This window comes from Pinus tabuliformis, chromosome 6 (genome assembly GCF_031772625.1).
Source record: "Pinus tabuliformis cultivar Carrire ecotype Pingquan chromosome 6, CPIR1, whole genome shotgun sequence".
NCBI classification, from domain to species: Eukaryota; Viridiplantae; Streptophyta; class Pinopsida; order Pinales; family Pinaceae; genus Pinus; species Pinus tabuliformis.
The window spans coordinates 704,805,392-704,827,524 of NC_142292.1; the positions used below are offsets into that span (position 1 = coordinate 704,805,392).

At 36.7% G+C, this 22,133-nt stretch overlaps 2 protein-coding genes and 1 pseudogene across 2 annotated transcripts; all 3 read left to right on the forward strand.

Moving 5' to 3' along the window:
* Nucleotides 1-13,117: 13,117 nt before the first annotated feature.
* On the forward strand, nt 13,118-16,561 carry LOC149260630 (disease resistance protein Roq1-like). The gene is made up of 4 exons (XM_089460567.1): nt 13,118-13,900; nt 13,994-15,089; nt 15,196-15,468; nt 15,581-16,561. Exons 1-4 carry the CDS (start codon nt 13,299-13,301, stop codon nt 16,559-16,561), a joined length of 2,952 nt encoding a protein of 983 aa, XP_089316693.1. The 5' UTR covers nt 13,118-13,298.
* Nucleotides 16,539-17,491, forward strand: LOC149260631 (uncharacterized). Its single transcript, XM_089420922.1, has one exon. The coding sequence runs from the start codon at nt 16,587-16,589 to the stop codon at nt 17,106-17,108; it is 522 nt and encodes a 173-aa protein (XP_089277048.1). The 5' UTR covers nt 16,539-16,586; the 3' UTR covers nt 17,109-17,491.
* A 1,176-nt stretch (nt 17,492-18,667) lies between these two features.
* LOC149260632 (transcription factor MYC2-like) lies at nt 18,668-20,541 on the forward strand (annotated as a pseudogene).
* The last annotated feature ends 1,592 nt before the right edge of the window (nt 20,542-22,133 follow it).

A 22,133-nucleotide genomic window follows, 5' to 3' on the forward strand; every position in this document is an offset into this window, starting at 1 on the left:
GAACCTAGTTACAAATTCAAGATTCCCTCTTAATTAGGGATGTATTCATAATGAACCATTGGGATATTCTCATGTTGAAAGATTTTATAAGGAAGGATCATCAAGATTGAGATAAGCATAATAATCAATATCATCACCAAAATCAACCTCATTTCCATAACCCAGTTAGTACCCTTGCCTTATGGCACATATGCATCATTTGGTAAACAATTTCACTCTAGAAAGAGATTAAAGCACGATGCCAAAACAAGAACACTCAAATCAAATCATGATCCTGGGAAGCTACAAACTCTAGGACCATTCTCTCTAATCTAGGTCAAAGTAACACAGGGATAACATCCCTAATTAGGCCACTATACAATGACACAGAGAGTGGTTGTCCTCTGTTAGACCATTTTTCTATACAAGTCAAAATGACTTAGAGACTACAACCCTAATTAGGTCACTATACAATGAAACAGGAAAATGTTTGTCCACATGACCATTCTTCCTAATTCAGGTCACAGTGACATAGGTACTATAGCCTTAATCAATTCACTACAATGACACATGAATAATGTTATTCCACTAGACCATTCTTCCTAATCAGGCATATGTACTTGAAACAAGGATAACCTCTCTAATTAGGTCAAAGTACATGACATAGGAAGAGTGTTAGTCCCTGCTGTTATCCAATATTTCAAACCATTCTCCCTAATTCTGATCAATTTAATTGACACAGGGATAACATTCCAAATTCCAGACAAAGTACATGACACAGGGAGAAACCATACTCAGGATGTAATCATTTGTCCCTCTCAATCAGACAGGAATTCTCCACAAGCCCAAGCTTGTCACGAAAGTACACAAAATTCCTTTTAGAAGGAGGTTCTGACAAAATATTAACTATCAACTAATCAATGGAGATATACTCGAGCTATAGTGCATATTTTATCACCATGTTTGTCATCATACAATCCAACAAGTAGTCTCTGAAGACATACTACTTCTCAACTTGTGAATCCAACTGCAATATACTTGACCTATTCCATATATGGTGACTTACTCATTTAAGAAATTATAACCAAGCTGAAAATGAGAAAATAAACAAAAATTGAACCTGGGAATCCTTGCAGCTTCATAGAATTCATCATCGCAGATGCTAATAGTCCATCATCCAAGAATCTATGGTCAACTTTCTCCAAGGTTATAACACAACTTTTTGATTACTCCCTCTAGAGACAATACTCTCCTATAGCCGCTCCCTCTGCCAAATGATTCATTTGACTTTCATCAGGGATAAATAATATAGAATCATTCTTGATTCATTCAATCAAGCCCAAACTATAAAGTCTTCTTCAATCATGAGGCTTCTTTTCATGCTTTTCAAAAACCTGAGGCAAATTTTACAACTTGAGGAAAACTTCTTGACATGATCCTCTCCCTCTTTCTGGGGAAAACTTCTAGCTTCCATGTTGTTATCAGTCACATGCTTGAATTCTCTTAAACAAACAATTATGTCATATAATTTAAATTTCTTGATGCCTCTGAACTTGGTTCTTCTTTTAGTACATATCGGGAAAGTCTTTTTGACACACACTTTTGCTTCATTCTTCCACTTCTTCCATCTGCAACTTTCACTATGTATCTGCAATCCTCACTAGGAGTCCATGGAAGAACAATTATCACCAAGAAAAAAATATAAACAAGCGACTATCTACTAGTAAAATAACAATAATAACAATAATCAAACCAGAAAGATAAAATACTTATATTTTGAGAAGAGAATTAGCTCCCTCTTAATTACATCCATTGCCACTTTAACATCCTCATCCTCATCATGATGTCTTTCCCTCCTTGCTATGGTTAGGGTTTCTTCTTTCAACAGAAACATACAATCCTAGGGCTTTGTCCATAAACCATATGGCTTTATTATCTAAGCCTTTTTTCTTGCTAGGGTTTTGAAACCCTAGATATTCAATTGTTTACAAATCCTAGATTATCCTTATCATTATTGCCATCGATCAATCAAGAATGCTTTATTCAATGTTTTATCCTTGGTTCCTGCAAACCAATATAGTAGAAATATTTTTTTCCTTGGGAACTTTACCTTTACTTCAATATGCAAGGGGTATACTTGATCATTTTCAACATTCAAATATCCATAGCAGTGCAACACTAAATCAAAATTCAATTCAACATGTACTCATGACAAATTGACATTATATTTTCTTCTGTATTTCTAGCAATGATATTCTTAAACATAAATTTTGACATTTTCCAACTCAAGGGTTTGTCTTTCATCATAGCAGTAGACAAATGAGGTTTCATATTTATTGAGAATACTTTTTTTTTCCAAAATTTGAACGAAGTCTTTGCTCTTTTATTGTAAGTTTTGTCATGTCCAACAAATAATGAGTAATGCATTTGTCATGACTTTCATCAAACCTTAGACAAATGGTTTTTCTCATATACGTATTGCATAACTCGTCACTGGAAGATCCTTAAGAAGAACACTTCAAGCTTTTCATCCATCCAATCTTTCAGGATTGAAGGTAGAGTTCATGCCAGATATGATTACGATGGCTTGATTTTGGAAATGGATATTTTCAAGCTTCCTTCTTCTTGAAACTCCTCGACCTAAGGCATAGAAGCTTAGATCTTACTATGCAAGATGCATTCCATCATAGCTTTTAATGTCAAGGCTTCTCAAAGTTTGACCTGGAGTTACACAAAAAAAATGTCATTTTTATTAGTAATGACATTTTTTTAAGACCATGTCTTCAGTTACTCAATCCTCTACCAATAGGTTTGAGGCCTTTCGACCATCTACAATAAAATTTGGTTTTATTTCAGCTTATGTCTGAGACTCAGGTTAAGGTGTCTTAGAATTCATCTAGCTTAGATATTTTTCCTTTCATGTAATCAATTCTAATAAATTTTACTCTTTCTACAATTTTTATGATGTCTACAAACTCAGAGACCTTCACACCTTATTTCTTATATATAGAAGACAATTTTTTTCTCCTTTTTATTACCAGAACAAATCCTTGTTAGGGCATGAGTTACGCAGTGGTGTTTCTTCCTAGATTTGGCTAGAACAAAGAGAGATGAACTTCCAGTGTTAATTCAACTTCATTGACATGTGATTCTAGGGCTTGTTGATAAATCAAGCCCTAAGGAATTTCTTGAAACGAATATGATTTCCTCTTAGGGTTTCTCTTACACCATAAGATACGATACCATGTTGAATTTATGATCATGATAATTACTTGTGACTATTATATATGTTTTATTTTAGCATTCACTTCATTCAATTAGGTCATTAAGTAATTATACATTCAATTATGCAAGTACATTGCACAAAAAGGAAAGAGACACTACAAGTTATGTGAGTGGCGAGGGAAAAAACCATAAGGGGAAACCCAACAATCCTTTCCTTATAGAATTTGTATCAACAAGGGAAATCCAAGTCACATATAACTTGATTAGTAGACCAATTATCCAAGTGCCAAGTCAGCCCTCCACCAAGAATCAATTGTCCACATGCATTATGTCATAAGTTAGCAAGATATTCATCCTTCAAGTGGTTAGTCGACCTTCTATGAAATATCAATGATAGTCCACATGAAGTCTTCCACAAGATAGTCCATAAGTGTGTTCATAAGATTCCATCATTTTTTCTTCAATAGGGCCGAAAACCAGCTTATATCCCAACCTTAGTCCATAAGAGTTATGTGCCTCAGATAGTTTTGTATGCCAAAAAAGATAGTGCCTCAAATAACTTGCATGCAGTAGAAGATAAGTGCCTCAAATAACTCAAATACCACATATGACAAGCACCTCAAACAAATCAGAATTTTTTCTTCCATAGAAGAGATGTGAATTGGTTTCAAATGGTGGAGTAATGGTTCTAACATATAGTTGTTTCCTTATCTGAAAAGGTGCCTCTAAAGGTTGAGTCAACTTAAATATTGGAGGGATGACTTGCTTAACTTGGAGAGATAAAATCATACTTAAAAATTAAATTTTCTTTCTTTTAAATGTCCAAATGGGACATGATAAAAATAACCTTTTCATTTTACTCAAATACATTATTTTTTACTCTTTAGAAGATCATAATTATGAAGACCAAACCTAGTTACACCTTCAACCCTTGCCTCCATTCCTGAAATGTAGGGGATGGATTGGAGGTGTCCTTGAGCCATACCTAGCATAAAGGGGACATATTTGGGATGTCCTTTTCATAGGGAATTCTTAGAAATCCATTAACCCCCATTGGGTCTTGGCATCCTTGTTCACGGTGGTTGGTTGTGAACTAACAAAAATATAGTCAACCCACTTTTTTCAAGTTTTTGTTTCTAATTTTATGTTTCCTTGCTCTTTATAGAGTGGCTATTACTGAAATCTCCAAAATCATTAAGGGATTAAAATAATCCATCTAATGTATTTATGATGATGCAATTAGACTTTCTACAGTAAACTATGTCATATATAATACACCTGGGTACAAAATTATACTTGACTTAATAACCATAAGCCTATCACCCAATTGGTATCCAAATATACCATCATTTACTACTAAAAAGGACCAAGTTTCTAAAAATAGAAATTGTTGAACCCCAATGATTGAATAATATGAAAGTGATCATATATTTTTCCTCCATCTCCAATGCATTCTCCAAAATATGCATGTAAATATAACCCATGGGGAAACTACAAAAAAATGAATTTTGGAAAACTTAACCGAAAAAAAACTTATCCTATAACTAGAAATTTATATAAAATTAGTCTAATGCATTCCTTGATGAGACTTTTTTAATGTGATCACTCTACTCATAAAAGTATAAAATGTGGTTTGAGTCATCATGCCACTGCTTAACACATAATATCAATAGTAAAAGTCTCAAATATAATCTAAGTCCTCACGCCTATTATTTCCTTTGGATTGAGAGGAGCTTCAATAAGATGTTGAAGATGTTGTTTTGAAGAAACATATTGTATAATTTGTGATTCCAAATCTCCTTCCTGTCATCCCAATTTCTAACAATATCATTCTTAATAAGACATTTCAATGTAACAATACCCTTCTTTTATAACTAAGCTTAATTACTCAAATATGAATCTATGTTACGTGAAAACAACTCAATGATTCCATATCAACAAACATTAATGTGGATGATTACTCTTAGAATATATAACCCTATAAAACAAAACTTAACCATTCCAATAAACAAATTTCCTGAGCATTAACCATATCCTAATTAGCTTATGTGGTATAAGTATCAATTGTGTCCCTCGAATTCTTCTCATTATAATGAAATTGTATTTTTAATCAATGTTATGTGCAAGCCAAAGAAGGAAGACTTCAAACAACTTTTTGAGTTTTAGTTTTAAAGAAAATAGCATATGAGATTTTGATCATAGATAAGCCTACCCTTATTCTATCGGGTTGTAATCATATTGAAATTTAGATCATACACCTATCTAGGAATTAAAGGTAATGGAATATTGTTGATTGCCAAATAGATAGAGGTCTACGAAAATATTGTTATTTGATCTTGAGAAGGTAATCTTATACTATTTATTTAATTTGATTAGTTGTTGTTAATTTTTCATTTACATATTTGGATCAAAGAAAATGTCACAAAAGTGGTCCAAATAATAATCACAAGTTTAGATAACAAATTGTAAAGGCTTATTTGAGTTGTCACCTCTTTCTTTTACCCATATCAACTAAATAATTAGTTCCATTAGAAGTTCCCTTGTAATTTTGACCTTCAACCAAGTTACTAATGTTTAGAAACATTACATGAATGTGATTCCTTATTGGGAGAGTTGTATTGGCCTTTATGTTGTTATTTAACAAGTCTCAAGTTCAATCCCTATCTTGGACATTATGGACATGTTGACCAGCCAAAATTGTTTCGCCAATGGTAAGGGGATCTGCCTAGTGCAAAGTCCCAATTAGAACTTACACTGTTTGGGATAGGAATCCCATCTGGTATGTGGGGATAGCTGCCACCAAGTTGTTTTGTAGTTTGTTTTGGACAAGATGAGTGATGTGTGAGAAAACCAATATAACTTCTAATAAAACACAAGTTAGAATAGCTCTATGAAATACTATACGAGTAAGATACAAATTACATCACAACAACTAAAGAAAGTGACATAAATCTTTAAAGGAAGAATGTGAGAATACTTTGATTAAGATGCATAGATGAAAGAAATAATACATTTATCACTTGTGAATTAGTTCACAATCGACAATGAAAATGAAAGCATGATTAACATACAACTTCAAGTAAGATATGTGTTTTTAAATTAGCAAAAGATTTTTTTTAACTTAACATGTGGAAAGAACAATCACATACCATCGAATCATCATGAGATAAGTCACAAAATATTCAACAATACATGGATGAAATTGTTGCCTTAAATCAATGAGTTTCTCAATATTATGCTAAAATGTATAAAGCACCATTACATGAGGCATCCATGAAATCCAATAGTGGAAGTACTAAGCTATAGCTTGATTTCTCAAAAGGATGTACAAGCTTTCCTAAACAAGGGGCTCAAATGGAATCCAAAACTAAAAGTACTTTCTAACTAGCCATGAGCGTATATTTATACAAAATGAGCTGACTCTTCACCTCCCATGACCCTTCAACTTCCCTAATGTCTTTTAATTTTCCACATTACTTTTCATTTTCTCCCTATTTTATTTCTACTCTATTTCTAATCACATTATACTTTATTAAAAAAAAAAAAAAAAAAAAAAAACAAAAACATTAATGACAAACTTCCTTTATGGAACCAACTTCATGATTTCCATGTTAGGAGCTTTCACTTATAATTCTCTTGTGAGATATGTATGCCAAGAATTATATTCAAAGGCAACATATATGACCTTCTTTGACAACACTCTCTCAAACCTAATCTTTCACTCAAGGGCATCTGGAAGAAACATCTTTACCTTTGTTTGTATCTCGCTCCAAAGCATTAAGAACTTGGTGTGTAATTTCTTTGACTCCACAACATACTTTTCTATTGCATTTGTTATAGGCTCTAAGTATTTTTGTGTAGAAACTTGCTTTATTGCATCAAACATATCTTGTATTTTTCTTTAGATTTTTTATTTAAGCCTCATTTCTCCTGTAGCACCAATGGAAGGAATTTTATGCACTTTAACATGGGACTCTAACCCACTATGGAGTGTCTAATATGAATTAATCGTTCCAGCGATATCTCTATTCAAATTTTCATGGGATTGCACTGACATCTGAATTCTCCCTTTGTCTCTTTATGCATCCATTATATCTATTATTGTTAGGCCTATTGGTGCATCTAGATATTCGGTGCTCCATACATATATGTGATCTGCATCTTTAAAGGCCACCTTCACCAACACTCCTCTTCCTTTAATCTCTTTCTGCAACTATGATAGCTTTGATGCTTCTTTGTGGAGGACAATCATTTCATCACAAACTTTCTTTATGATTCACTCTAATGTTTTAGCTTCTTCTAAAATCGATGCCCAAAATATTCTTTGTAAGAACTTGCAGTTGACATGGTGGGGATCTTCGCTTGCAATCTTTCATTATGTTGTTGTGATGCTGCTATTTTTTTTTTCAATTCATTAAATTATTTTGTTAGGTGCTCCACATTCTTTTCAGTCATAGCAACAAATGCACTTCCAACGAAGGCTGTCGTTAAAGTATTAGCATTGCTATCCATTACGATTTCTCTTTTAGTAGTAACAAATATAGTTTACACGGTTCTCTTACCAAGTATTTCCACCTTTCTTGCAAGATTATGTTCTTGTACTCATTGAACGTGAACCTTGAGAGATCTAATATTTTGTCCTCTTCTTCAAATGTGACTCCCATTTCATTAATTGGAAAGTGTCCTCTAGTGATAGGCATGGGAGGCCAGACATCCACAGGGGAAAAAGTGCTTCTATTTGCAAGTCATTCAACATGGCCTCTTTTGTTGATTTACCAACTAGTTCTTTAGCAATTAATTATTCCTTGAGTTGTTTGGCCAACACTTCATCTCTTTTCTTTGCTTCCTCTTTTTTTTATATCCCCTTTTCCTACTTCTTCTTCTCTTCTTCCTCTCTTTCTTTCTAGCTTCTTCCTCTTTCCTCTTCTTCGCTGCATCTTGATTTTTATTTTTTAGTGCATATTTATTTTTCCTTTCTTCCTCTTCCATTTTCTTCATCTCCTCTTCCTCTTCCTTTTTATCGCCTCTTCTTCACCTTGCTTATTGTTGGCTTCCTCCTTGGCTTGCTTTTTCTTAGCTGCCTCTTCAACTTATTTCTTAGCTTCCCATTCATCTCTTTTTTTCTTCAATCTTTCCTTCTTGGCACCCTAGTCATGTTTTCTCTTTAGCATAACTCTCTTTTCCTCTGAATCCATGTTCTCTTGTGACTCTTTATCTGAGTGTTCAAGGTTATCTATAGGCTTGGAAGTACCTATCCCTTGACTTGCTTCAACTTCCTTTACGACATGAAATTATTTACTTTCTCTTCACCTACCCAAGTAACTAGATTATATGCCCAACTACATTTTATTCTCAAGAAACGTTGGGTGGTAATACCCTTTGAGCCATATCTATGGTACTCGATCTCTCCAAACTTGTGGCACTCTTGCCCCGTTGCTTCAAATTTTTCTTCTTTAAATTTTTTTATATAGTATGCCCCTATACATAGAAGGAAGGTGAGTCAAGGAGCTTTCTTTTCCTTTATCAACAAGTGAGCGAGCCCTGTAGTGAGTTGATACGCTACTTCTTATAAAACCACCTTGTCTATGAAGAATAGTGGCAACTAATGAGGGATACTATATGCACAAAATACCCTTATAAATGTACAATCTCTAGGGGTAAAGCAATCAACTACTTTAAGTAATGACATCCTTGCTCTGTCAGACATGTAAGGTGACCCAATTTAAAATATATTTTGATATACCATAGAGATAAATTTCTTTGTGATTTGGATGTACTTCCCTCTATACCTTGTTTCCCAAAATTGCTTGCAATAAATGTGTACAGGTAGGATATCATGGGCAAAGTCCATCTCTACCCTAATTCTTCAAATTATAATTTACAACATATGCCATCTAGCAAGTAGGAATCCATATAAAATTTTGGTTGTTCCCCTTCTGTTAGTTGTCTCAGTCTCCTAACATTTGACTTGAGTGAAGATCCTAAGAGATCAAGCCAATTGAAAATGGTTCCTTGTGTGGCACATGTATGTAACATGGTAACCCAACTCTCCTCAAAGAATTATGTGTCTCCTCTCCCATATATTCTACAACACATTTCCATCAGCAATTGGTATACCCTCTTGAGCACTTTAATCTTGTAGATTCCATCACTTTTCTTCCTAGATTTGCTAGGTTCTTGCCACCATGTCTTTAGAATCTCTTTAGTTGGTGTCTTAAATTTGCAATACCACTGTGGATTGAGATTCTCGTGATGCTGAGACATCTTATAATATTTTGCAATGTCATGTGGTGTGTATGATGTCGATGATGTACCTTAGATGCTCTTGACTATCATGTTTTCATCATCAATAGATTACAATATCCATTCAATGGTTTTTTCACATGGAAAAACATACATATGTGCAACTAGTTTATGAAACCATGACTTCTTAATATTAATGTAAACGTCACAATCATCTTCACCTTTAGGAATATTTTCCCAGATAATGCTTGGTATATTACTAGCCATGTTAAAGGCGCTAATTTTTCCACATAACACATAAACGTCCTTGTAAGTAGGCACTCTGACTCTTGGATTTTCAACCACTCCTTCAACACTGCTTTCTACTATCTTTTTCCTAGGCATTCTTCTTGTCATTAGTCCCATATCTCTCGTAGATGATGATATGTTGAAGCACTTGAGATCAACAGTTCCTGACATTTGAAAGATATTCACGGAAACATACAATGTTACGAAAAAACACAAAAGTATTCATTGTTCTGGCAAGTGGCACAACTTACAAAGATTGCAAAGGTAGATTGCAATTGGCTTAGTTGTAGACTAAAGAGGTAGATTGTGATAAAAGGAAATTTAGCCAAGGGTAATGCTTATCACATTTGGAAAAGGAAAATTGCACTTTAGCACTATCGTGAGAAAGAGTTACAGTATGCAATAGAGGGGGAAGCATGGATGTATGTTACATAGATGCAAATTGCAAAGGTAGGTTACGATTATGGGAATCAATAGTCAATCTTGGCACATTTGTAACTTGTGGAAGCAATATGCAATAAGGAAGGGATGAAAGTTAGCGGTGGCGGGAAAATTAGCTATATAGAGGGGAGGCTTGTTGTCATATATTCTACCGGTGCGATAAGGGGAAGGAGTATTACAATGACACATATAAAAAATGACTAAGTATGGAATGAGGGTAGGATTTGGCAACAAGGGAATGAAGAAGGGTGTAAAGGAAGGTCTTATACACAAACACACACACACATATAAATAAGGTTAAGTGGAATATGAGTCATTGGGGAGGTGAAACATTGCAGGAGAACAAAATGAAAAAGGCAAAAAAAAGACAAAATTAAAAAATAAAAGGGGAGAATGCGCTAACTTACCAAGATCTAAATGTTATTGTCGCAGTCACAAGTTGCAGGGGTAGTTCACAATTTGAGGAGGCTCTTTGCATTGTATACTCAGGAACTCATCAAAAATGAGGTGGTAGAAATGAAATGGGGGGGAGGAGTTGCCCCTTAATATAGGCTTTGAGCCACACATGTGAGGATAAGGCATAATAAATGCGCTCTCGCATGAAGAATCTCAAAGAACGGTATGTTAGTGCAAATGATTTTCGTAGTTAGAAACTAAAATGATAGAGTGTGATAACACAATTTAAGCTATGGGGATGCCTCGTTATTGTGGATCTTGAATGCATAGTTGCATTGTGACTAGTTGCAAAATTGAGAAGGTAAGTTGTGATAAATACTTTAGGAAGATTTTGATAATTGAAAAGAAACTTAGAGAAATCACAAGGTAAATAAACTTAGAATAATCGTGGCAATTTGTCCATTGGAAAGTTCAAGATAGGGGGACTCCAAATTTTGAGAATGTTAAAAATTTGGTGTTGTTGTAGAAACTACAATAGGACACAAAGATGGGATTTCTAGACCCATGCAATATAGTGGGTACCATAACATTCAATTAAGATATTTTTCACATCCATCTTGTGAGCCTTGGATCAACATCCTTATAGAAATTTCGTATTTCAGGCTTTAAGGTTGACACAAACATATCTTTAACATATTGTCACATATATTGAATCCTTTTAATGTTCATCCTCCATTTCCATTGGAATGTTGTTGATGTTTTTGCCCAAGGTTATTAATAAAGTTGATGTATTTTCTATAATTTTCCAAAATTTTATATATCTTAATATTTAATCCCACCCACCTCCTCTTATAGTCTAAGTGTTTTTACACGTGTTTGTACATGCATGATGTTGTAATGGGAAAACTTACAAGTATAGACAAGAGAAGACATTTCGTAGTGTGGGAAAACTATGAAACATGTAAGTTAGTGAATGTCACTCACTCAAAAAAAAGGAACGGGATTAAGGGATCAGGGTTGTCATTATGGTATATGCCACAAGGAACGCATTGTGACCCACCATGTAATAATTTTATGCATAAGGCTCCTTTCTCTAATTTAACGCAATTCCATTCTCTCTTATCCTACCACCATTATCGAGTGGGATCATGCCATGTTCATAAATCTAGAGCATATTAAGGCCATATGTTGTCACTCCTTTTGTAAATGAGCTTCACCACTATGACATCATCTTGAGCACAAAGAGAATATGAGAAATTTGCTAACGTTTATAAGGAAATGCATATTGGAAATTCATACCTTATTACACCATGTGATGTTTGTAGATCGACAACTATGTCTAGACCTTTTAGATTCACTGAGAACTCCTCCTCTCACTACCTTCCTCTGTGATGTGACTAGATCCTAACTAAAGCATTAATGTCAAGTGTCTTAATATGACACATAATGTTTGATTTAATTATGTTAATTTAAGAGTCTTCTTCTTACTTTTCAAATTGTTGTTTAAACCCATTAAAACATATAAAGGATCTTTTGCATTCAATTGTGAGAACCATTAAACATATGATATGTTGTTGATACAAAGAATATTGCTAGATTAGCTTTGAGGTGTGGGTCTCCAATAACAAAAAAGCTCACTTGTAACAACACAAGCTCAATTAATATTTGAAAGAGATATAATGACTTAGTTTGGTTTGGATCATAAATGGCAACATAGAGACAAGGATGATGGGTTAGCATGTGCAGACCATAGGATGTTCGTGGTGCAATATTGAGCCCAACTTGTCATGCTACTTTGTTGTGTTGTCTTCTTTGTTCCTCGGTGGGTAAGTTAGTGGGAATTAAAAAATTGGTGAAACTTATGTATAGTTTGTGTGTTATAGCCAATGCTTTTGATATAAAAAAATTTCATTCCTTGTCTAAGGAAATTGGATTTGTAGGAAATTGGAGGGCAAATCAAAAAAATGCACAAAAAATTGATGCATTTAGGTGGAGATTATCAATGAACAAATTAATAAGCGGAAGCAAAATGAGTGGGGAAAATGACAATGATTTTGTGGACATGATTAATTGGGTTAAACTTTTTTTCTAAAATATTTTGATGATTATGGCATCTAACAATGTGAACCGTCCATGTCAAAGTGTTTTGCGTGAAGAACGAGACAACCAAAAGTCTGGCCGCAATAGAATGAAACGAATGGAATTCGATTACCACTTGCGAAGAAAAGTCTGGACGGCAGACGCGTAAACTGCGGGACAGCTAACACCAAGAAATTCTGGGGCATGGGATTCGATTACCACTTGCTAAGAGGTCCCACTTTCTAGTGATGGATGTCGACTTCCACTTCTTCACATGTCGGTAGATACCATCTGTTCTACATTAAAAGGTCCCAATTAAGCAATCATATTTGTGGTAAAGACATATCCGTAGGGAGATCAAAGCATCTCTGCCAACTGTAAAGTGCCAATACTCAATAATGCAGTGACAGGTGGAAATTGACAGAACTTCATACTTTCACCGTTCACATTAGGGCATTAGTTCCTACCAGATAAATTCAGTAACCCACCAGATTTCAGTGCTGTTTTGTTTTCAATCCATTTGCTAATTACTCTTAAGGTCTTGACAGTTGGTAGGTACTCTGCACTCTCTGAGATCATTCACACAAAAATATTGAAGTGAAGCGCGCTTTCTCTGCAAAACATCTTCGATCTGCTTCTTAGTTCCAATGGCACACGTTAGCTTGACCCCAGCTCGTGACGCTACATCCTGCGCATCCTCCTCCACATCCCACTCACTCGACAATACCAACAGTTACGTCTATCAGGTTTTCATTAATCACCGCGGACCTGATGTGAAGAAAGGTCTCGCCAGCCATATTTATCATCGTCTTAAAGCCCTTGGAGTAGCAGCATTTTTGGACCAGCGAGAATTGCAAGAAGGAGAGAACTTGACTCCTCAAATCGAAGGGGCTATTCGAACAGCCTCGGTCCATCTCGCCATATTCTCTCCGAGATATGCCGAATCAAGCTGGTGCCTCAAAGAACTCGTATTGATGTTGGAGTCCCGCGCTAAGATTATCCCGATTTTCTATCATGTCAGCCCTGGGGAACTTCGGCGGACGCAGGCCAGAGATGGACTGTATACTCGACTCGTGAGCATCCTCCAGTGTATCTTTCTATGTGCGCGGGACGAAAGTGGAGGGTATGCTCGAGCCCTGCGGATGCTTGCAAAGAAGCCACGGCATGACTCCAACACTATTAAGAGATGGAAGGATGCCCTTTCCTCTGTCGCAGAAATAAGCGGTTTTGAGCTCAACGCGTGTAATGGGTAAGGGCGCCTCCACTTCTTAGTTTTTTATTTGCTGGATTAACCGCAATATCATACTTACTAGTCATTTTATTGTGAATTAATATTATTCAGTGCCGACGAGGGGCAGCTCGTGGAGGAGGTCGTCCAAAAAGTTTTGGAAAAGGTTAGCAGGCCCCCTCTGGATGTAGCTAAATATCCAACGGGCCTGAGCAAAAATGTAAAAGGTTTGGATGATGTCATTGCAGCGGGGAAGGGGGAGCCTCGCATTGTGGCAATTGTGGGTCTTGGCGGCATCGGAAAAACGACTGTCGCCAAAGAAATTTTCAACCGTGAAAGGGAAAAATTCAATCGATCTTGTTTTTTATTTGATATCAGATCCAAATCTTTAGATTCCCTGCAGAGTGGCCTTCTTGAGGATTTGGGTGTACCAAATGTACAAATAAAGAATGTTGATGAAGGCAAATCCAAGATCAAAATGCATCTATCATCCTCTCAGCAGGCCCTTGTTGTTTTAGTTTTAGATGATGTGGATCATATTGATCAGCTGGATGCATTACTTTTTCCGCTTAAAGATGTCCTTCATCCAAAGAGTTTGATTTTAGTTACGTCTCGCAATAAAGATGTGCTTAAAAGCTGGGGGATAATAGAGTCATCCATTTACACCATGCAAGGCCTCAGTCCAGAACACTCGGAAGAGCTCTTTTGCTTGCACGCTTTCGGTCAGCCCCATCCTGTAGTAGGATTTGTGGAAGTGGTTCAAAAGTTTTTGAATGTATGCAACGGATTGCCATTATCTCTTAAAGTACTTGGGGCGCTTCTTCGTGGAAAAGATGATTTAGAGTACTGGAATGAACAATTGCACAAGACTTCGGAAATACTTCCCAATGATATACAGAGAACACTTCAGATTAGTTATGATGCTCTGGATGAACAGGAGAAGCAGATATTCTTAGACATCGCCTGTTTCTTCATAGGGGAAGATAAGGATACTGCCATAGGAGTGTGGAGCGAATCTCGCTGGTCGGGACGCTCGGGTTTTTGGACGCTGGAAAACAGGTGCTTGGTGGAGGTGGACTGGAAAAACTGTCTGAGAATGCACGACCACCTTAGAGATCTTGGCAGATATCTGGCGAAGGATTCAAAATATCCGCGTCGACTTTGGCAACTGACGGAGGACGATCTTTATAATGTGTCTGAACAATCTTCTGTGAGTATTTTGAAGCTTTCGGCCGACTTTCTAAATAACGTTGTGTTATCCGTATTTTGAAGTTTTAAATTCTTAAAACCCTCCAATATGGTCAATCTTGTTTCAGGTGCGTGGAATTAGCATGGTTCATGGAAATGTCCCTGATCAATCTTTCGAAAACCTTTCTGGCATTTGCAACCTAAGTGACTTGCGGATCCTTAGGGCTGAAGGTTATTTTGTTGAACGCGTATTCAGCAGTAGAGAGCTACCGAAACTAATGTTTCTCCACTGGGAAAACTGTCGGAGCTCCTCGTTACCTTTCTCGCTTCCAATAAAGAATTTAAGAGTGTTACATATAGAGGGGAGAAAATTGAAAACACTGTGGCAACATGAATCTCAGGTAGTTTTGTTGATTTATTTACACGTCTCTTTACTTTTTTCTTCAATTTGTAAAAGGTTGTTTGAACTTAAGAATTCCAGAGTGTCAAACCAACTGTATGTAAATATTGCAGGCACCTTTGCAGTTAAGGAAATTGTATATTGATGGTCCTCTTTCAGAGGTTCCAGAGTCCATTGGCAAGCTGAAGCACCTAGAAGAATTTGTCCTGTCCAAGAGTGATCATGAAAGTTTGCCAAAGGAATTTGGTAATATGCATTCCCTGAAACATCTCAGCTTCTACCATTGTTATAAGATGAAGTTGATGCCACAGTCAATTGGGAACTTGACGGGCCTTGAAACGCTTCACCTGATGAACTGCTCCAGCCTGCAGATGCTCCCGGACTCGGTTGGGAACCTGACGGGCCTCCAAAGCCTTCACCTGAGAGACTGCGAAAGTCTGCAGATGCTCCCGGACTCGGTTGGGAACCTGACGGGCCTCCAAAGCCTTCACCTGGAAAGATGCTCCAGTCTGCGGATGCTCCCGGACTCGGTTGGGAACCTGAAGGGCCTCCAAAGCCTTCACCTGGCAATATGCTACAGTCTGCGGATGCTCCCGGACTCGGTTGGGAACCTGACGGGCCTCCAGAGCCTTGACTTGCACTGGTGCTCCAGTCTGCAGATGCTCCCGGACTCGGTTGGGAACCTGACGGGCCTCCAAAGCCTTCACCTGAGAGACTGCGAAAGTCTGCAGATGCTCCCGGACTCGGTTGGGAACCTGACGGGCCTCCAAAGCCTTCACCTGGAAAGATGCTCCAGTCTGCGGATGCTCCCGGACTCGGTTGGGAACCTGACGGGCCTCCAAAGCCTTGACCTGGGAATATGCTCCAGTCTGCGGATGCTCCCGGACTCGGTTGGGAACCTGACGGGCCTCCAGAGCCTTGCCTTGCACTGGTGCTCCAGTCTGCAGATGCTCCCGGACTCGGTTGGGAACCTGACGGGCCTCCAGAGCCTTGACTTGGGCTCGTGCTCCAGTCTGCAGATGCTCCAGTCTGCAGATGCTCCAGTCTGGACTCCCGGACTCGGTTGGGAACCTGACGGGCCTCCAAAGCCTTGACTTGGGCTCGTGCTCCAGTCTGCAGATGCTCCCGGACTCGGTTGGGAACCTGACGGGCCTCCAGAGCCTTGACTTGCGCTGGTGCTCCAGTCTGCAGATGCTCCCCGACTCGGTTGGGAACCTGACGGGCCTCCAGAGCCTTGACTTGGGCTCGTGCTTCAGTCTGCAGATGCTCCCGGACTCGGTTGGGAACCTGACGGGCCTCCAGAGCCTTGACTTGAGCTACTGCTCCAGTCTGCAGATGCTCCCGGACTCGGTTGGGAACCTGACGGCCCTCAAACGTCTTCTGTTGAGGAGGTGTTCCAAATTACAGATGTTGCCCAATGTGGAGCATTTGAGCTCGTTGGAGTTACTTGATGTGAATGGATGTTCGGAACTGCAATGGAGTGAGGGAGTAGTCGAGCAGCTGCGCCAACGACTGGGAGAAGACTTCGTGGAAGGGAGAGAAGACTATGAGGAAGAGAGCTTTGGAGGATACTCCTCTGATGAAGAAGAGAATTCTGAGGAAGAAGCATACCCTGACGAAGAAGCGATTGTGAGGAAGTAGCAAGCGAAGAAAGCATGGAAGGATACCCCGAGGAGGAAGCAAGCGAAGAAAGGTAGTAAAATATGAAAGCATTTCATAATTACAATATGGGTAAGTGGCCACAGTGCTCACTGCAGGTTGCACAGAGGTTTAAAGGCATGTAAGCTTTAAAGGCATGTAATAACAAGCCTGCAAGATTTGTTTTATTAATTAGGTGTGTAAAATAGTGAGACATATTTACGTCATGTCCCTAATCTCTTTCAGTGGCGTAGCGTCTGATTTGTTTCATGGTATTATCCTCTTTCTTAGGAAATAAGACGTGTTATGGAAATGTATTACAGGCTAAATATGTATTATTAACGTTACATTATATTGATGTTTTTAACTGAAGATTTTAAACTGAAGGAATATTGATGCTTTTGGGCAGAACTTTGATCTCATTGCACACAAACTTTAACTGAAACAAACTATTTGTGTTTGCGTTTTCAAGCCATTTTTAAAATGTGTGCAGCTTTGTTTCTGGAAATTAAAGTTGATTAAGAACTTTTTGCAATGTTGAGAATAATTTAAATAAAACATCAAAATGTCTCTTGCAACACACATTACATTAAATAGCATTCTGAGTTATGTCTCTTGCAATACATTACTTTAAACAGCAATACATTACTTTAAATAGGAATATTCTGTGTTAAATATTAACATTCTGAGTTAGGTCTCTTGCCATACATTACTTTAAATAGAAATATTATGAGTTATGATAGGGTTTTCACTATTTTTTTCAAATAATGAGAAGATTTTTGAAGTGTATTTTAAAATGCTTTTAAATATCTCATTTTTAGGTTTATTTTTAATTGATTTATATGTTTAATAATATATTATAAAGTAAAATAATTTTCATAATACAATTTTTTAATTTTATAAAATTTAAATTATATTTAAAAATTTTCATTATGTATTTTAAATTTACATTAATTATGTTAATAGGCATTCCTTTGTGGGGCTGTGTTGGACACATCTAGCAAATTAAAGAGACTTATTTTCATCGTCTTCCCTTCAATAATAACTTGACACATGGATGCTAGCCCATGAGCATGATGATCGAAGAATTTGTCGGATTATGCTTCAATGGGAGATACTATACGCACACCCTAAGCGTTGCAGCAAGGCTACAACATGGCCTGCTCAAAGCCACCAAATGCCAGAAACTACTATTGGAAATATCTCTGGAAGCAACCTTCTGAGTACAAATTCCCCCCCTTCTAGCTCGTGCTTGCACTTACAAAGGACTGATTTTCTAAAGCAACAGGTTCTTCTTCTTAACAACAATAACAACAAAAGGGTGTGCCCATTTCGCATGCTTTGCACTTACGTTATAAGAGGCTCATGAGACCTGTTAACAATGGTTGAAATAGAAGAGTCCCATGGCCTCAAAAAAAAAAATGAGACTTCTCAAGCCCCGTGCGACAAGAAGACGAGGACAACGAGGATGAAGAGGAGGATAATATGTCTTTCGCTACTTGGCGAGCCTCACCCACCAGGCATACTTGGATCTGAGCGAGCATTACATCCAATAATACAAGATGGGCATCGACCCTGCTGTGACAAAGGACTCTCTCTACTTGTTCTATTGGGGTTTAGGGGGTTGGATGTGAACTAGGTTGAATTTAGTTTGGTGAGAGGTGGATTAATTTATGATGGGTATAACTCCCACTTCCTCACCCTTAAACCCTAGCAGTGATATTATTCCTTGGATGTTCTGCCATGTTGTGTAGCAAATGGAAATGAGGTTGTGTGTGTGATGTTTGTTGTTATATATTCTTGTATGACATTTGTTGTGAATGAATCACCATCTTTGAAACCCTTCAAAGCACCCATTTATGAAGAGTTGTTCTGCGCACACATAATCAGAGGATTGTCTGCTAATTAATGCTTTTCTTGCTATATAAGGTGAAAGCAAGTGTGCTCTTATATATGGTCAAATTAATGAACCACTTGGTGCTCGTGCACTTGTTGGGCTTCCAGGATTGACTGTTGTAGAGTATTTTTGAGACGTTGAAGGCCAAGATGTGTTACTCTTCATTGACAACATTTTCCATTTTACACAAGTATGATTGACATTGTATTTGATATAATGTTTGTCTCTGTTTTAGTCATTTGGGGAATTTAGTCTTAAAAAATTGTCACAAACTTTTACAATCTTGTTATGTCATTCAATAACCATTGTATTTAAATATCACCATCACAAACTAACAGTTTTACAAAGGATTAGCTATGTCCTAATGAATTTGACATCAATGCTGACATTAGCATAACAAGAAATTGTTTTCATCTTATTTTGTTTAACAAGAAAACTCTCAAGTGTCTGCTTTGCTGGGACATATTCCTTCAACTGTTGAGAACATTTCGCGGGCCTCCACTGCATTATTATATGTGACAAGAAAATAATAGGCATTTGTGTTATCTGTGAGAAGCAAACAAAAAGCATATGTGTTATCTGTGACAAGAAAACAAAAAGTAATATGTGTTCGATGAACAAAGTTCTTTAGTGGTTAAAAATGACAAATAATTTTTGCAAACTCTTAACTTAGGGGATTGAAGCCCTTGAAGTGCCCGCCATCCATATTACAGAAACAGTAAACGGTGCAGAACCACAAACCCACACATTGGGTTTTAAAGGCAATGAAAATAACTTGATAAAGCCAACAATAAAAGAGGATACCATTGGTTTACCATCTAATCCACCTGATCCAATTGCTCTAGGAGGCTTGCGCTCTAGCATTAATTCAAAGATGCTTGATGTAGAACCCTCTGCCTCAATTAAAGATTCAATGTTTGTTGTGGTCAAGAGAAAGCCACAAAAACGTGGGAGAAAGCATGCAAATGGTCGTGAAGAGCCTATGAATCACGTTGAGGTTGAGCGACAAAGGCATGAGAAATTGAACCAGAAATTTAATGAGCTTCCTACCATGGTTCATAATGTGTCAAAATTGGAAAAAGCTTCTCTACTCGGTGATGTCGTTGCTTATATCAAAGCACTATGTTCCAAACAACAAGATTTGGAGTCTAAGAGGGTTGAATTGTAGGTTTAAATTGACACCATAAAGAAGGAATTATTGATGAATTTTTTGAAGTTGGTAGGTAAAGAAACAAAAGATATTTCATGCGTTGACCTTAAAGGTTTTAACGAGGGGAAATTCCTTGGCTTGAATTTAGAAGTCTGCATTGTTGATCGGGAGGTGATAATAAGAATTCAATGTACTAAACATAACCATCCTATTGCACGATTGATGACAACACTGGAAGAACTTAATTTGGAAGTCCTCCATGCAAGTATTTCTACTGTGAAGGATTCTTTAATTATCCATTCAATGTTAAAATGACCATAGGTTTGTACATGGAACGCCACCTTCATTATTCCCTGCTTTGTAAGAAAGTAACTAAATCTTTGAATTAAGTAGTGGAATATCACTACAATATTGAAAATTTTCCTTTGTGTGCTTCATTGTGAATTATATTTCAAATAGGAAATGGTGATGGTGTCCTCCAACACCATTTTCCTAATGAAAACACCATTTTGTAACATAATTCAAGATTTTTTATAGAATTAAAGGATAAGGATGGTGTACAATATCATAGCTTAATGTTGCTTATTCACTCAAGCAACTTATTATAACATGTATTTTATTCTTAAAGTGACAAATTATGGTGCAAAGAACATTGTGGTGGTCTTTCCAAAAAACAAAGTTGACTTCAAAAGAGTTATTATGAAATAATCCCCTCATTTTTATCATGTGAAAAACAACTCCAAACGGCCACAATGTATTGCCAAGGTGGTTTTACGAAGGAAACATTGCGAACACAATTCAAAAGCAAAAATGTCTTTTCTGTGGACTATTCGTTTTCAAAGAAAGGATCTGAAAATTTCTTGACTTTGTAGAGATTGGTAATTTCAATATAATTGTTGGACAAACATGGTGGTAGTTTTTCTTCTTTGTAAATAATTTTATTTGCTTTGGTCACAAATTGGTAAATGTCTTACATGCAAATGCATGCATCACATTTGTTTTTTTTTATTTTTTTATCCATATACATGTGATAAAGCAACCAAGATTTCCTTTAGTTCATAAATCTTCATAATGCAAAGAAATTACGATCTATTCTTGACTGTGTGCAGGTACTGAACTACTCAAGGGTTATTTTAGAATTTGCATTGGTCTCAACATGATGCTGGTAATTTTTCCTATCTTTTCCCATTATCTAAATATAAAATTAGGCTTAGTCCTAGGCATTTCAGGGAATGTTATCCTTTGTAAGGATATAAAGTATTCAATTTTGTAACTTATTTTAATCATTGAATAGTATTGATTTATAGCTTAGTGTGATTGTAGTATATATTATAGCTAAGGAATTTTGTTCACAATTTTAATGTTCTGGTCAGTGTCCATGAAATCGGATTTCAAAGAAGTTGGAAGTAAGCTAAACCCTAACTCTGTTTTGTAAAAATGTTCTTGAATATTTATCATAGTATCCTTTGATTTATTCTTATTTTCCCATTTTTAAATTATTACACGTTGACTCTTCTTGTAGTAACTATTCCGCGGAAACAGAATGTGAATGACTCCATGATAGGGGAAAATCTATCAAGAGGTTTCTTTATCATAAATGTTAATCAAGGGAAATGTGGTGCCTAATGTATCAACACGTATTTTCATAATTTAAATGCTTGAATACTAGGTTCTTGGGTTCATATGGTACTAATGTTGAGATTGCAATGAAGCTATAAATAGGAACGATAACTTGGGAAGTTGGGATTTATGCAACTACTTTCAAATTGTACTATGAAATTAGTCTCTTCAACTAGATTATTAATAGTAAATAATCCCTAGGGATGCTTATTTAGAATAATACTCCTTTTTAATGAATAGCATACTGAGAATTATTAAAATGTGTTATAACTATAGAATTAAAAGACTAGCCTCTCATTTAATAAGAATGTGCAAATATCGTATACCAAAAAACTTGAGTGATTCCATGTGACATTGGGTC

Bases quoted from the DNA above. Each gene is read 5' to 3' on its own strand.
- LOC149260630 (XM_089460567.1), top strand. From the start codon at position 13,299: ATGGCACACGTTAGCTTGACCCCAGCTCGTGACGCTACATCCTGCGCA. The intron at 13,901-13,993 runs GTAAGGGCGCCT...AATATTATTCAG, and splicing joins GAGCTCAACGCGTGTAATGG to TGCCGACGAGGGGCAGCTCG. The intron at 15,469-15,580 runs GTAGTTTTGTTG...TAAATATTGCAG, and splicing joins TGTGGCAACATGAATCTCAG to GCACCTTTGCAGTTAAGGAA.
- LOC149260631 (XM_089420922.1), top strand. From the start codon at position 16,587: ATGCTCCCGGACTCGGTTGGGAACCTGACGGGCCTCCAGAGCCTTGAC.